This window comes from Salminus brasiliensis, chromosome 9 (genome assembly GCF_030463535.1).
Source record: "Salminus brasiliensis chromosome 9, fSalBra1.hap2, whole genome shotgun sequence".
Taxonomy (NCBI): domain Eukaryota; kingdom Metazoa; phylum Chordata; class Actinopteri; order Characiformes; family Bryconidae; genus Salminus; species Salminus brasiliensis.
The window spans coordinates 23,575,052-23,590,879 of NC_132886.1; the positions used below are offsets into that span (position 1 = coordinate 23,575,052).

General features: G+C 40.8%; 1 protein-coding gene across 2 annotated transcripts in view; it reads left to right on the top strand.

Moving 5' to 3' along the window:
• LOC140562345 (protein phosphatase 3 catalytic subunit alpha) overlaps window positions 1-15,333 on the top strand; it is a 106,462-nt gene extending 91,129 nt beyond the window's left edge. The window contains exons 11-14 of one of the 2 annotated variants that reach the window (XM_072687892.1): window positions 3,408-3,492; window positions 4,529-4,626; window positions 11,955-11,984; window positions 14,893-15,333. In XM_072687892.1, coding sequence (XP_072543993.1) covers window positions 3,408-3,492; window positions 4,529-4,626; window positions 11,955-11,984; window positions 14,893-15,092 — 413 coding nt within the window. In that variant the 3' untranslated portion in view covers window positions 15,093-15,333. The remainder of the gene's footprint in view (window positions 1-3,407; window positions 3,493-4,528; window positions 4,627-11,954; window positions 11,985-14,892) is intronic. The other variant, XM_072687893.1, reaches the window with a different exon arrangement.
• Window positions 15,334-15,828: the final 495 nt, after the last annotated feature.

Sequence of the window (15,828 nt, forward strand, 5' to 3'; positions counted from 1 at the left end):
AGCAGCACTATGGAACTATGGAAGGTCCATGGATGGGCTAATGGGCCTAAGACCTCATTACGATGATGGTGGACCATCTAAAAATCACTGATGATGCATTATCTGTAATCTGTTTTTTTCGATATTGGCCACAAACGCCACTGTTAACTAGTGCTGTAAAGCTCTAGTCCCACTGTCCATCCATGGCACTAACCTTTTACCATCAAACGTGAAGAAACAGGGACCTGAATCAGATAGTTCTGTATGAGGAAGTGCTTCAGCACGCTGGGATGTGTAGCTGCTCTCGTATTCTGTTTCATAGCCTCTTGATCTCCTCAGCAGCATTTCACCTGGATCACGCTTCATGTTGAAACAGGACAATCCAGAGGAAAGCCAGTAGGAGAGCATGCAGAGTTTAGTGCACAAAGCAGGACACAAATCTGCTGAAACTGAACATCAAGCTCATTTAAACTCGTTTCATCTGATCTTACTGTCTGAGCAAGCTCGGGGTGTCCAGGGCTGAACGGCTAAGATCTAACGAGTCCACCATCCTGTAACACTAACATCTCTTCATGCTTTTCATGCACTCTTCCACTTCTCCTCTCTGAAACGTTAGTCTGAGTTTACACTTCTTTTACGGTAGCTCGTTTTCTCTTTCTTCTCTTCACTGATTTTCTCTTCATCTTTTTCCTCTCTTTCTCTTTCTTAGATTACCTCACTTCTTGTTGCTTTATCTAATCAGTTTCTTTTCTATTTCCACAGCTGTTCTGTCAGGCATTTTCTTTCTTTTTGCTGCACAGGTCTCTCTTTCTATTGCGTTCTCTCTCTCGTTTTGTCTCCTTCTCTTGCTTTGTCTTTCTTTCTCTCACTCTCTCTCTCACGTTCTCTTTTTCTCTCTCTTTGTCTCCTTCTCTTTTTCTGCTTCTTTTTCTGTCTCTTTCTCCCCCTCTCACTTAGCTCTCTCTCAATTTTTTTCTCCCCTTCTCTCTATTTTCTTTGACATGCTTGCTCCCTTTTCCCCTCATTCTTTTTTGTTCTTCTTTCTCTTTTCTTTCACTTTTTTCCCCTCTCTCTCTCTCTCTCTCTCTCGCTTTCTCACTTGCTTTCTCTCTCTCTACATTTTTTTTCTCCTCTTCTCTCTATTTGTCTTTCTCTCATGCTTGCTCACTCACTCTCTCCCTCGTTCATCTCTTTTCTCTCCTCTTTCTCATTGCTTTCTTTCTCTTCTCCCTTCTTTGCTTTTCTGTTGTTTCTCTCTCTCTCTCTCGCTCTCTCTCTCTCTCTCTCTCTCTCTCTCTCTCTCTCTCTCTCTCTCTATGCAGTCTTTCTGCATCTCTCTCTCTTCTTTCATTCCTCAGCCATCCACTGATCACTCTTCTGTTCTTTTTCTGTTCTCTTCTGGTGGGGGTGTTCTTGAGAAGGACAGCTAATCTATCCCCCCAAGAAAGGTACAGCCGCCCACCTGCCGTGCTGTGTGCACTCTGCAGCCTTGCTACCTGTTTGTTCCTTTTCCTAACGGTTTGTGTAACAACATGATGGAGCGCTGTTTCTGACAGGTGCTCATACTAACACTGCTGCCTTCCTTTTGTGTTCCCCTAAAGTAGCTCACTAGCAGTTGTAGCTGATCTGAAGATAGAGGCGTTTGTGTTTGGAGTGCCTGCATTGATTGTCAACACAGTTAGTGAATGTAATAGATAGTAATGGTGGTGATATCACATCTGTACGGTAGAGCGCTGTTGTCTGTACAGTGAAATTGCTCGGACGGCATAATGGATCGGAATGTTATTACTCTATGCTAATAGATTGTAGATGCACATCACTGTACAGTTTATATCCTCCATTCCTTCAGTGGTAGCATGCTTAAGTGCCTTCAGTTCATTCAGTCTCTTCCACATCCATCTTCATTGTCCTTTTATCATCTCCTCCAAACTCCTCCAAGACTCCTTTAATTAAGTTTTTTAATAAATGAGCCGCTGAAGGTTCAAGTATATTCAAAGAGATTCTCCATTTGTAGAATGGTACGCATCCTGTAAGATACCAAAACAGTCTGGTGGTTCAAATAAAACTGGGGAATATAAAAATAAAGAGGGTATGTACGTGAGGTCACCAGCGGCGGGAGTTACTGCAGCCACGCCCTCTGAGCTGTAGCATGGGAAGAGCTGTTGTGCGACTGACTACAAACAGATTCAGCCAGAATTTTGAGCTGTCCTTTTACAGACTGCTGAAAGCTCAAGAGGAGCTCACTGTGTAGTGAAGTCACACTCTGAAAAAACAGGTGGGGAAAAAGACTAGGTTTGTAGTTGTGAATTTAGCAACATGCTAAGTTTGATTAAAAGGGAAAGCAAGCAAAAACCCAAATGAACCAGTTTACTAAATGAACCTGAAAACAGTGGAAAACACTCCTCTGGGCCATTCACTTAGATATGAGACTTTATCCTCTAAATAGGTGTAATTTGTGCCTGAATTAGCTGGCTACACATCATTGTCCATGGACCATTGGTTCTTTGGGAATTTGGATGAATTGCTGTTGACTCTAAATGCCTTTAACTTCAGTAGATAATTAATAATTGCTTGAGTGGGCGTGCTCCAGCAGGAAAATGACATCAATTTCATACCCTCAATTGATTGAGTATCGCATAACTCATTTTTGCAGCATTTTCAATTCACGAAAACACAGTATGTTTTTTTTTTTATATATATAAATGGCTTATACGCAAGGATTAATCCCCCCCCCTCCAAAAAAAAACAGGATATCATCTTGCATACAGTATCGCAAAAAAAAAAGAAAAGAAAAAAAAAAAAAAAAAAAAAAAATCGCCCCTGTCTAAAGTGCATCATTTTTCAGATGGGCCGAGTTTTCCACTCACTGGTATCTGCTAGCATCTTGATTAAAGTGAACAGAGTTATTAATTTGAGTGTGCGTGTGCAGCGCAGTGCTGTGATTAGCCTCTGCGTAACCCTGGCTGTAAGAATCAATGGCAGGCTAACTGAATGCTTAGCATGCGTTTCACTTTTGAAGTCTGGAGGCGTAGGCTGCTGTAGGGAAGGACCGTATTGATCTGACTCCACTGTGCTGAGACAGCAAATTAAAGCCCGTTCCCTTGAAGTAAGCTTCCTGTGTTTTTGATGCTTTGGGGTAATTGTACTCTGAGGCAGCGTTCAGCTAATGCAGCTGTTTGTCTTTTTGGACATTAGGCCAGAACTCAGCGCAGTAAATACAGTGCTGAAATGGTTGTTGTTGCAATATCTGAAGCAGTTCACTTAGCTAAGATGTTTTTTTTGTATTATTATATAGCAAATGGTACCAAATGGAGGTGTGCTCTGGCTTGCCTCAACCTCCTGATGACCCTCTGTGTGTGTGTGTGTGTGTGTGTGTGTGTGTGTGTGTGTGTGTGTGTGTGTGTGTGTGTGTGTGTGTGTGTGTGTAGGTGCCACAGCCTCCGCACGCAAAGAAGTGATCCGGAATAAGATTCGTGCCATTGGAAAGATGGCCAGGGTGTTCTCAGTGCTACGGTAAGAGAAGGTTGTTGTGAATTTTCAGGGTGAATCTACAAACTGACAGGGCTAAACTATTTGTTTGGCTATCATTGCTCTAAGGATCTGATTGCATTCATCAGCAAGAGCGTTACTGAGGTCAGAATGTTTGATGATCACCACCCCACCTCATCCCCAACTCATCCCAAAAGTATTGGATGGAGCACCAACCATCATTCCAGAGTTCACAGTTCCACAGCTCAATGTTGGGGGAGCTCTATACCCCTCTAGCCCACACCTGGCATTAGGAGCCGTGGTGCCACTAGGTTCATAGTATCTGCTCCTACTCCTTATTGGCAGTACTTCTCTACATGGACTAGACAGGCTGTGTGTGTGCATTTGCACATCTGTGTCAGCAATGGGTGCAGCTTAAAGTAGCGGAATGCATTCATTAGGAGGGGTGTCCACAAACATTTGGAAAAGTAATTTTTCGTATGGTCACAGATATCAAAAACATCTTTGTTTTTGCTGTTTTCCACTTTTTGACATACAGAAATCTGGCAGTTGTTTTTTGCATGTGTCCAAATCTCGGTCATGAATGGACCAACAGAAATGCTCCAAAATGGGAAAACTTGGAATCAAATATTTTTACATTGACTTGGTTTTTCCTTGTCCTGTGAAGTTGCCTTTTTGGAGATTCAAGGTTTTTGTGAAGTAGTTATGAGATTGAGGAGAAAATAAGGACACTGCAAAGTAATGCTTATGTTCTTTTTGTTGGGGCATGTAAACTTTTGCAAAACTACATTAGTTTGGTCCCAGAGAACTTTAAATAAGCTTGAGTCTGTTAACACGTTTTGTCCCATAACAATATCTGAAACATCCGAAAGAGAAATATTTGCTGTCATTTTGGATAAATCACATTTATACAAATCATCTTTTTTCCCTAACCAAAACCTTCACTTTAGTCCCTGAGGTGCTTCGCATCTAACAACCAAGAACATAGATGGTGATTCCCCCCAGGTTTGTTTCAGACCTGTTGGAAACAATGGAGTGTAACTGTGCTCCTGTGTTTCAGAGAGGAGAGCGAGAGCGTGCTGACGCTGAAGGGTCTCACCCCCACTGGCATGCTCCCCAGCGGTGTTCTCTCAGGAGGCAGAGAGAAACTCCAGAATGGTAAGACAAACACACCCTCAAACACATCTCTACATAAGGCCAGTTCCTCCTGTTTCCTCTCGACTTCCTGGCTCTTTATAACACTTTGAACATGGTGACTTTTCCATATCACTTGCTGTTTGTGCTGGTTTACATCAATCATACATGCATGTAACTGACCTGAAATGAGCAGAGACACGTGTCTGGGAAAGTGCTCTAAAGGGACCAGGAATGGGAAAAGGTGGGACTGCTCTTAAAGATTCACATCTAGGTCAATGTTTAAGGTCCTAAATTCTGCTTTTAGGGAGCTAAAGTTAATATGAGGCCTATCCACTTCTGTATTATTCATCCAAATAGATCAGAAACTCCTGTGTTAAATTCATTTTTACAGTGTTTGTATTTAGCAGGACTGTAGGCGTTGATTTCACACCTACACTCTTACAAAATAAGGGTGCTTTGAACGGTTCTTTGAGGGATGCCATAGAATAAACCACCTTTGGCTCCCATATGTAATAGAGATGAGTGAATGTGAAGATTCTTTAGACCTTTTAAAAGGCGCTTTACACTCACTCCTCAATATTACAAACATATTTCCTCATGGAACCACAATTGGGTCTATGGCATCCCTCAAAGAACCATTTGAGGCACCTTTATTTTTTAAAATGTACAGGATTATTATAGCGATCCTATTACTAAAATAACAGAAGAGCAGCTGTACTTAAAATGCACATATTCTGTACTTGGTAATTTGCAAATACAGAGCAAAGCCTGCTGATTGGGTTGTGCAGGTGTGTCCTCTATGCTTTACTCTGTATTTTCAGTCGTTATGTCCATTAAACGAATGCCGGGTATAACATATGTACATTACGAGTAAGGTTGCTCTCCTTTTGGCATAATTCCACTCCATTGTTTCCTTCTGTGTGTACTGATGCGCCCTCTACTGCTGGTTTGTGGAATAAGCAGTGCTGTTTACTATTTCTCTCTCTTTTTCCAAGACTCTCTCTTTCTGTGCCATCAGTTGGTATCTCAAACATTTTCTTCTCTCTCTTTTTCTTCCTAGAAACTACAGGCAAAGTGTGTTGTGTGTTGTAGACATGTTTATGTGAGAGAAACACAGGATTCATTCTGCCTCGCTGAATTCCAAATATCCATGTATCTTGCATAACATAATGGATATAATATCACCGGATCAGTGCTTCAGCGTTCAGCATCTGAGCTGTATATTCAAGTACAGTGTTGTAGCACCTGTAGGGCATTTGTGGTTCATCATGTAAGAAGAGCAGGTCTTAGGAAGCGTTCATGATGATGTCATTGAGATGGTGAATCTGTCAGCTCGGTGACAGCCTGGAAAGAGGTGGTGAAGTTCATCTGGCTTCCCTTTCCCCTTCCCTTTTGTGAACCAAAACGTCCATGTATTTGCCACTTTTAGAGGTGCTGACTTGGAGGCTGTTTACACCTCCCATCAACATGCGCTTCCAGTGATTACATCACATGCTAAGATCAGGCCACAGTGGTCATTCAACACAAAAACGGATTCCTATTTCTGGATTCTCATCCAATTACGTAAGCGCAGCACTTTTCCTCATATGATTGTGGCATTATATGGGAAAGAATGGTGTTCTGTGCTTTGTCCATTTTTACTTTGAGTGGTCCCGTGTAGATGATCAGTGCTTAAGTTTTAACACAGTATCGGTAGCATATCAGTGAAGTGGTGAAGCATTCAAATGCAAAGGTAAATAACTTGTGCTGTTGAAGATTCTGTACATTATTTACATTAATTAGACTTTCTTATGTTACGTCCGTTTAAGCAGATTCAGTTCAAGTCTAACCCTGGCCCAAATTTAGCTTAGTTAAAAATCCACTTGCAGAATGTTTGTGACAACAGGTCTATTTGGATACTCCAAAAAACCTAAATTCAGCAGATTCTAAAGAATCATTATTTACACGCTTAGCGTAAGCATACTATTAAGCTAACAATACCTATTAAGTACACTGCCATCTTATAGCTCAGATTACTTAAAGAAAAAATAGTGTACTGTCTTACTTGATATCTTAAACAAATAAAGTGTTACTACATTTTTCTGAGATTTTAAGCCAATCGTGTGACTTCATACTAAGATATGCATATCCATGTGTTCTCATAACCTGGAGGCCATTTTGTCTGAAACTTTTGACCAAAAGTCAAAAAAAAGTCCCGTAATCCGGCTTTAGATTTGGATAAGTCTTACTACTTTAGACTACGCATAGTATGATTTGGATTCTGGATGTGGGAAATCAAAAGAATCATATGTTTTGTGCTACAGTAGGTAGTTAGCATACTAGTCATAGGAAATTACAAGTATATATATATTTATATAACAGGTACTGCATGTACTAAAACAGTTGAAGTCAGTGTAACACATCCATATTGTATTTCCATAGTAAAGCAGTGTACAATATGATGAATAACCTACATCATTTGTCACAAAATATTGTACTTAAAATTTGGGGTACTTACAATTTATTTAATTTTTTTAATCAGTAAAATGCTGCTGATCCAGCTAAGCTCAGTGTGCTCCCTTTAAGTTCATTTACATTGAATATCCATGTAAATATTTCATAAACACATTCTTTATAGTCTTGTTTAAATTTCATAAACACATTTAAAAAAGACATCAAACATTCACTGGCGATTGTTACTGTAGTCTTAAATTAATTAACCCAAATCAAATATTTCCCCTGCGTTAAGATGCCAAAATCTAAGAGGCTGTAAATAAATCCAAGTAATAATGGGATACATAATTAGCCTACCACACAGTGGGATAAAAAGACAATGGGGTAAAAGCACCATTACATTTGCTGCTGGAGTCAGTGTCTTCATCAGTGCTCTAAAAATGTCTAAACGTGGAGCTTAATAGATACGCTTACCCTAATTAGGTCTCCTGATGATCTACTGGATGTATTCAGATGCTTCATTACTGCTGCACCATTTATATTGCGTTGCCATGCTACTGAGAGTCAAAATAGTGTCACCAATTTAAATTTTCTCACCAGTCTTGACCATTTCATAAATAGCAGCAGCTGCTAGACAGAGCCTCCAAAGTCTCCTCCTTTACCAGGGCAATAGATTCCTTGCCCATTTAAAAAAAGCGCTGTATAAATAAAATTGAATTGAATTGAATTGAATTAAACAACATATGTGCTAAATTGCTGTTCACACGGGAAATTACAATCCGGATCTCAGGTTGACACACTGGGGTCCCAATTTAGAGAAAAGTGTAAATGGAATGGACTAAATGGAAGTTTATCTAGCAACAACCCAGACATTAAACATGTTAATACAAGGTGTAAACAAGCTCATTAGGATGCTGGACACTGTGCACTTATTATTAATAACAGAATTTTAGGGGGCAATTTCAGTATTTAATATGAATCAGTTGTTTCCTCCAACAGTTTTGTTAATACATCAGCTTTTAGTAATCCCTGACTTTGGGAATACAGATTTATCCAAGGATTGGTTCTATCATTATTATGGGTTATTAGCAATCTGCTTGGTTATTCACACTCCAAAGTTTTGATGGATTTCACAAACAACAAGACTTCATCATTTGGTGAGGTTTTGGGTGTGGATCCCATTGAGACAGGCAAGAGTCAGAGTGAATTCCTGCCTCAGCATTGGTAGAAGTCAGCGAATTGCTTCTGCTGCAGTGCTGTCGTGCTCAGCAGCACACTGGCAGTGTGTTTGTGAGTGTGCTGTGTGCTCTCTTCTATTGCTCCCTGTAGCCCCAAAACAAAGCCTCCTTCTGTTCTTCAGCTTAGCAACAAGCTCCAGACCTTCCTGTCCTGACGTTTTTTTTTTTCATGCAAGATGTGTCTGTGTCTGTACATCTCTTCTAGGCTTTAAATGGGGTGTAGTGTGGTGCATTCTTTGTGGTTGTTGTTGATGATTGATTATCATTCTTGTTGAAGTGCAGTAGCAAACGTACGGTAAGTTGAAAACGTCCCACTCTGGAGATTCCCTTTGAGGGCTTTGTAATAGATCTTGACAGCGTGTGGTCCGAAATGAGAATTATTATTATTTCACTGCATCCAGTAATAATTCAAACAGAGTAGAGTTCTGCTGTCGCTGCCACAACAGAACCTCTACCTAGTGGTAACTTTACAGTATAAGGGGAAGTGGTCTTAATGTTAACATATGTTCATGTAACACACAGCGTAAAGAGAGGTTGCCACTTTCAAATAATGTGGAACAGCAATGATGCATACATTACTAATAACTCATAAAGTTCTGCATTTCAATTCAGTCAACACTACATATTGAGTTGAGCTCAAAACAATTAATAAACATGTCCTTCATCCACCAGCTTGTTTCCTGTTTAATCCAATATGTAGGTTGGAACCTTCCCTATTACATTATGTGTCCCGATTGGGAGATCAGAATTTCTTAATTTCTCCAAGTTTGTTACACATAAGGAATTTTACTTGGTGAGAGCAACACATGTATTACATGTAATAAACAAACAGACACTTAAGTGAGGAAAAAAAACACTAAACAATAAATAGAATAAAGAATAATATGTTTAAAAAGTACTAAAAGTAATAAAGAGCTGTAAAAAATCAACATCTATATACAAACTATTATGTACAGATTAACATACAGTGAGTCCAAGAAGTATTTGATCCCTTGCTGATTTTCTTCGTTGGCCCACTAATAAAGACATGATCATTCTATACTTTTAATGGTAGATGTATTCTTACATGGAGAGACAGAATATTAAAAAGAAAATCCAGAAAATAAATCTAAGGAATATATATTAATTGATTTGTATTTCATGGAGTGAAATAAGTATTTGATCCCTTAGTATTCATTAGCAGTTCTGGCTTTTACAGACCAGTTAGACACTCCCAATCAACTTGTTACCTGACCTGAAGCCACCTGTTCTCACTAATCACTTGTGTGAAAAACACCTGTCCACAGAATCAGACAGATCACACAGATTTCAAGTCTCCAACATGGGTAAAACCAAAGAGCTGTCACAGGACCTCAGAGTCAGAATTGTTGACCTTCACAAAGCTGGAATGGGCTACAAAAAGATTAGTAAGGTGTTGGATGTGAAAGTAACAACTATTGGTGCAATTATCAGAAAGTTTAAAGAGTATAACATGACAATCAACAGACCTCGGCCCGGTGCTCCAAAGAAGATTTCGCCTCGTGGGGTGGCAATGATGCTGAGAACCTGCAACCACTCGGCAGGAGTTAGCAAATGACCTGAAGGCAGCTGGGACCACAGTTTGCAAGGAAACAATTGGCAACACTTTGCGCAACAATGGATTCACATCCTGCAGTGCCCGAAAGGTACCCCTGCTGAAGAGAGCACATGTGGAGGCGCGCCTCAAGTATGCCAATGATCATTTGAAAGATGAACCAAGTTATTGGGAGAAGGTTTTGTGGTCAGACGAGACCAAAATTGAACTTTTTGGCCTCAACTCCACCCGCCATGTGTGGAGGAAGAAAAATGCTGCCTATGACCCCAAGAACACTGTGCCCACCGTCAAGCATGGAGGTGGAAGCATAATGTTTTGGGGGTGTTTCTCTGCCAAGGGTACAGGGCTACTTCACCGCATCACTGGGAAGATGGATGGAGCCATGTACCGCACAATCCTGAGGGACAACCTCCTCCCCTCTGCCAGGGATCTGAAAATGGGCCGTGGTTGGGTCTTCCAACATGATAACGACCCTAAACATACAGCAAAGGCAACAAAGGATTGGCTCAAGAAAAATCACATTAAGGTCATGGAGTGGCCCAGCCAGTCGCCAGACCTCAATCCGATCGAAAATCTATGGAGGGAGCTGAAGGTCAGAGTTGCCAAGCGACAGCCCACCAACCTTCATGATTTAGAGAGGATCTGCAAAGAAGAGTGGGCCAAAATTCCCCCTGGTGTGTGTGCTAAACTTGTGGTTAACTACAACAAACGTCTCACCGCTGTGCTTGCAAACAAAGGCTTTGCCACTAAGTATTGAGTGTGTTTGGCAAGAGGGATCAAATACTTATTTTCCTCATTGAAATACAAATTAATTAAAATATATTCTTTAAAATTATATTCTGGATTTTTGTCTTGATATTCTGTCTCTCCATGTTAGAATATATCTACCATTAAAAGTGCAGAAGGATAGTGTCTTTATTAGTGGGCAAACAAAGAAAATCAGCAAGGGATCAAATACTTCTTGGACTCACTGTACATCTGTACAGCTATGCAAATGTTCTGCATGTTATGTATCAGTACTGTGTTGTAGTGAAGTCCAGTTTGGTTCAGTGAAATTTAGAAGCTCAGTTTAGTCATAGTTTAGGGTGTGAGGGAGTTGATGAGTTTAGACAATGGAGCGCTTGCTTGGATTTGAACTTATGATATTCTCACACTTGTTGAGCAGTAGTTAGGACATTGTATCACTCCAGAGCTAAATACACAGTTCTGAGTAAGGTTACCTTTAATGTACATGGCTTCTTGGGTCTGGAGTGGCACAAATGTCTAACTGCCTGCTTGTCAAGAGACAGGGGTCCAATGAACACCATAGCCCTTCATAGTCCGGAGTCTGAGAACAGGCAGGCCTCCCTCTTTGTGATAGGTGGCGTTTTAGCCTGCAGATTGGAAAAGAACAGTAAACCGATTGGCCCTAAAGATCTTTCACAGTGTTTAAGTAATTTAGTTGCAGAGCATTTACTCAACTTAATATGCGTTTGTGACCAAACTGAGATGCAGATCTAAAAAAGTAAATTGAGTTAACTCAAAAAACACTCTGTGATTAGTTACTCTATCATTTAAGGTGGAAAGCCAAACAGTCATAGTGCACTCATACCTAGTTAATAAACCTCTCTATCTGTTGGATCACTAGTTCCTGGCAATCATTTCAGTTCTAGCCCAAATCAGAACAACACGAGACCGACTCAAGCCGTCAGAAGCTGTTTTGATTGCATTTTGATAACCAGTGTGCCTCTCTCTCAGCCTCCCCCCCCCCCCAGTCTTCCATTCTATGTGGTGTTTTAAAGTAATGTTGCTTTTTTGTGAATCCCACCCAATCCGATCACTCCATATTTCAGTATCGACCAGTTCACCGTTTACCTTCTTCCTCCCTCTCTCTCTCTCTCTCTCTCTCTCTCTCTCTCTCTCTCTCTCTCCCTCTCTCTTTCTTTCTCTCTCCCTCTAACGTCCATGTGTGCCCTGGCCGAGGGTCGGACCACTGTTTTTTAAATGCTCTTATGTGTCCGTTTTGCTCTTTTTGCTGCTCGTTGACTTGTTCCTGGACAAATGTAACCTGCTCTGCTCACCTCTCTCACTCGTTTTGCAACCCCCTCCCCCCTTCTTCTCTTCAGCTACTATTGAGGCTATAGAAGCCGATGAAGGTAAATAGGCCAATGCCCCCCTTTCCCCTTTCTGTTGCCTCCTTGCAACAGACAAAGGGCTTCCAATGGGGTCATCCATTTCACTGTAGCTTGTGTAGAGTGTGTTGGGTGTTTGGGCAAACAGATTGTGCTGTAGTGTTCACCCAAAGTAGAGGGAAAAAAATGAAAGTAGTGAAACAGGCCACGCTTGCTTTAAAGGGGAAATGAGCGTTTAAATGTCAGCAGAACAGGATTAGATGTTTAGGGGTCTTCAGCAGCATGTACCATCACATGTGAAGTAGTCTGAAGATGCGTACATCTAGCAAGACAAGAATTAGGCAAAGTGCAAACAGTCAATCCCCTTTAAAACAACGGCACTGATGCAGTTGTGCTTTGTTTTTGCCTAAATGTTCAGTTTCACACACAGTCATTACAAAACGATCACCGCAAGAACAACCTCAACTGCGCTCTAAATAGTGGCTTTGGCTGCTATTTATGTCCTAACTGTTAGCGCTTAAGCATTTCCTTTAGACAAAGAGGTGCCCACTGTGTCAGAAGTGTGTTTATTTCATTTATTTATTCGATTACTATATTTTATTTCTTTTTTTTTTTTTTTTTTTTTGTTATTTGGCTTTTTTTCTTCTTCTATGTGGATAGTCTGTGGCTGTGCTGTCACTGTGTTTCTCTTCTTCGCTGCTAATAACCTGTGTCTGCCCTGTGCTATGCAGCAACATAAAACCTATACTCATCCTACAACATGGCCCAAAGCCCCCCCCCCCCCCCCCCCCCCCCCTCAACGCTTAGTTTGAGCAGTTTCGGACAGTTTCCTCCAGTTTGCTGCATGCTTCAAAACAGGCATAACGTGGTTAGCAAGCAACTTGGTTTCCTCAGTTCCCTGTGTGGTACCACCTTTCCTTTCCGCATACGTTTACTCCTTGTCTCCATTTTTTCCCCCCTCCTCCGTTATTTTGGTGGTAATTTTTGGCTCTCTTTCTCCACCTTATTTTCTCCTGTACCTTACATTTCCCCCTAAGCCTATGTAGTGTTTGTTTTGGAGTGTGGTGGGAAGCTCTGTTCTTGGTGGCCTCCCGCTGTGGTTTCCACTGGGCAGTGCGAAACAGCACAAGTCTCCGATTGGCCGAAAGGGAAGTAGCCCTGCGGAAACCACTCCAACCTCACGGCCCTCCAGAACTGAGACAGCCCAGCATCGCTCCTGCAGCAATCTGTACTCCAAAAACAATATTGGTGAATAGTGTGAATATTGTGGTGTTTCCTTTTATATGTGACCTTGCTCAGGAAATCTATACCTTCTCCTAAAGTGACTTTACTTCTTGTTTTTTTTTGTTTTTTTTCCTCCTTATTTTTTCACCATTTGGAGGGTCATGAGTTACTTTGGTATTTAGAAGCTCATGAAAGATCAAGCTTTATGATGTTTCATCTCATTAAGTTAAAAAAAGGATGAACGAACAGTAAACAGTAAACCAGCTGCCAAAGGTTTTCAGTAATGAAGGCTTTCAGTAGTGAAGATCTTTGGATTAGCATATTACAGTAGATACTTGCAGTTGACCTTTCTGTGCTCTGCCCACAAATGCCATTTCATGGCAACTGTTGTCAGATTGGACAAGCTGGACACAATGTTGGGAGAAATGTCATTCAACCTAATGAGAACTTGTCAAACTAAGTGATCTACATTTTCAGGGTTATTGTTATTAGTTTGGTGTGTTTATTTTTATCTACTTATTTCATGTGTTAGACCAACCCCTTGAACCCCAGGATAGAATATCTTATTAAAAAATAAATACTTACATTAAATAAAATTAAAAAATAATTATTCAATTAATACTTTTATTTCAATTTCCATCTATAATTTGGGTAACAGGGTTGTAAATGTCATTGAAAAGCAGTGAAGGGAAATGTGTAGCAGGTAACAAGGTTAAAGAAAAGTGTTGAGGGGACAAAATACATTTTTTTGCAAAGCATAGGAGACCAAAAATTCACACATTAATGCAGTAAAGAATTTTAAAAGTATGTAAGTTCTTCTAGTTTGAGATAAAGTGTAGCTACAGTGGTAAAACACTGCTGTGTGAAACTACTGTAGGAAAATTGTTTATCTGAGAACATGCAGTGAAGGGCACTTCACCTATGCTTGAAATGTCTTTCACCTTTATGTTTAGTAAGGTAAGCGTCCATCATGTTATCTGAATATTGATTGACTCAAAAACTTGATGGCAAATAGAAAGAAAAAAAAAAGCAAAAACACATTTTTGTTGATTAATTTATTATGATTAATGAATTATGATATAATGATAATTTGCCAAATAAATAATTTAAATTAAAATAGAATATGGAGAATAAGATGTTTTTGCTCGAGCGCATGACATGAAGTAGGAGGTTACAGTGAACTGATGAAGATATTTAAACATACCTTTCTTCATATTGTCTTCATATCTTATCTTCATATTTCATCAAAATACAAAACACAACCTGAGATATACAGGTTAGTTAGCAGATCATTCTTAACCCAGTATATATGTCCCAGTACTTTTGATTTACCAGCCTGCCTAGATTTGATCATGTAAAACAGCACAGTCCACAGCATTTTCTGGAAACTGGAAGCTGGAAGCTCAACACTCGCTGTGTAAAGCTGTAAACTCATCAGGTCGAGTGGGATTTTTGCCAACAGTTCTTTAAAGCTTGTGCAACCACTGTGACACATCTGTCAGGACAAACCCAGAGAAAAAGTGTGTGTGTGTGTGTGTGTGTGTGTGTGTGTGTGTGTGTGTGTATGTGTGTGTGTGTGTGTGTGTGTGTATGTGTGTGTGTGTGTGTATATGTGTTTGTATGGTGGGGTTCACCATGTCCAGATGTAAATAATGTCCTGTTTTAACATCTCTCCTCCTCCTCCCCACCCCCACCTCCACCTCCCCAGCCATCAAAGGCTTCTCGCCCCAGCATAAGATCACTAGCTTCGAGGAGGCGAAAGGCCTGGACCGCATCAACGAGCGCATGCCACCCCGCCGCGACGCGCTGCCCTGCGACGCCAGCCTCAACTCCCTCAACAAGGCCCTGTCCTCTGAGACCAACGGCACCGAGGCCAAGGCCAGCAGCGGCAGCGGCAACATCCAATGACGCGCCTGCACCGCCCCACCAGTGTTGCCGCGTTGATGAGGCTCCTCCCTCTCTTTCTCCACGCTACAGTCAAAGGAAGGAGCGCAGGGTGTGGGAATTGCGAGTCTTGAGAGCGAAGAGGAGGGCAGAGGAAGGAGCGTGAGGAGAGAGGGAGGTGAAGTGGGGAGAGGGATGGATGGATGGATAGATAGAGAGAGGGAAGGGGAGAGAGAGAGAGAGAGAGAGAGAGAGAGAAAGAGAGAGCAGAATTTTCAAACATGATTCAGAGTGACACTCTCTAGTCTTTGGATATGCCTTTAAAAATATTTTGCTTGTAGAAACCATGAAAAGTTCTCGCCGGTTCACTCTTTTTCTGAATGAGTAAGTGTGTGTGTGTGGGTGGGTGGGTATTTGGGTGGGGGGGGTAGTCTTGGTTGTGGATGAGGGGAGCAGCAGCAGGCAAACTGAGATATCTTATGTGAAAAGGCCTTTACTCATTTACTGGATAACAGATTTTTTTTCTTTTTTGTGTGTGTAACTTCTTACTAATTATTGTACGTTTACAACAATACAGCACTAAAAATGGACAGAACATAAAAAAAAGTTTTTAACATAAAAAGGGTGTACAAACTAAATAAGGACTATTTATTGATACCTTTTTTTGCTACTCTTATAAACTAGCTCTAAAGTAAATTAGGCAGTCTTAAAAGAATGTTGCAACATTGTTGAAATGCCAAAAATGGAACGTTTTATGGTT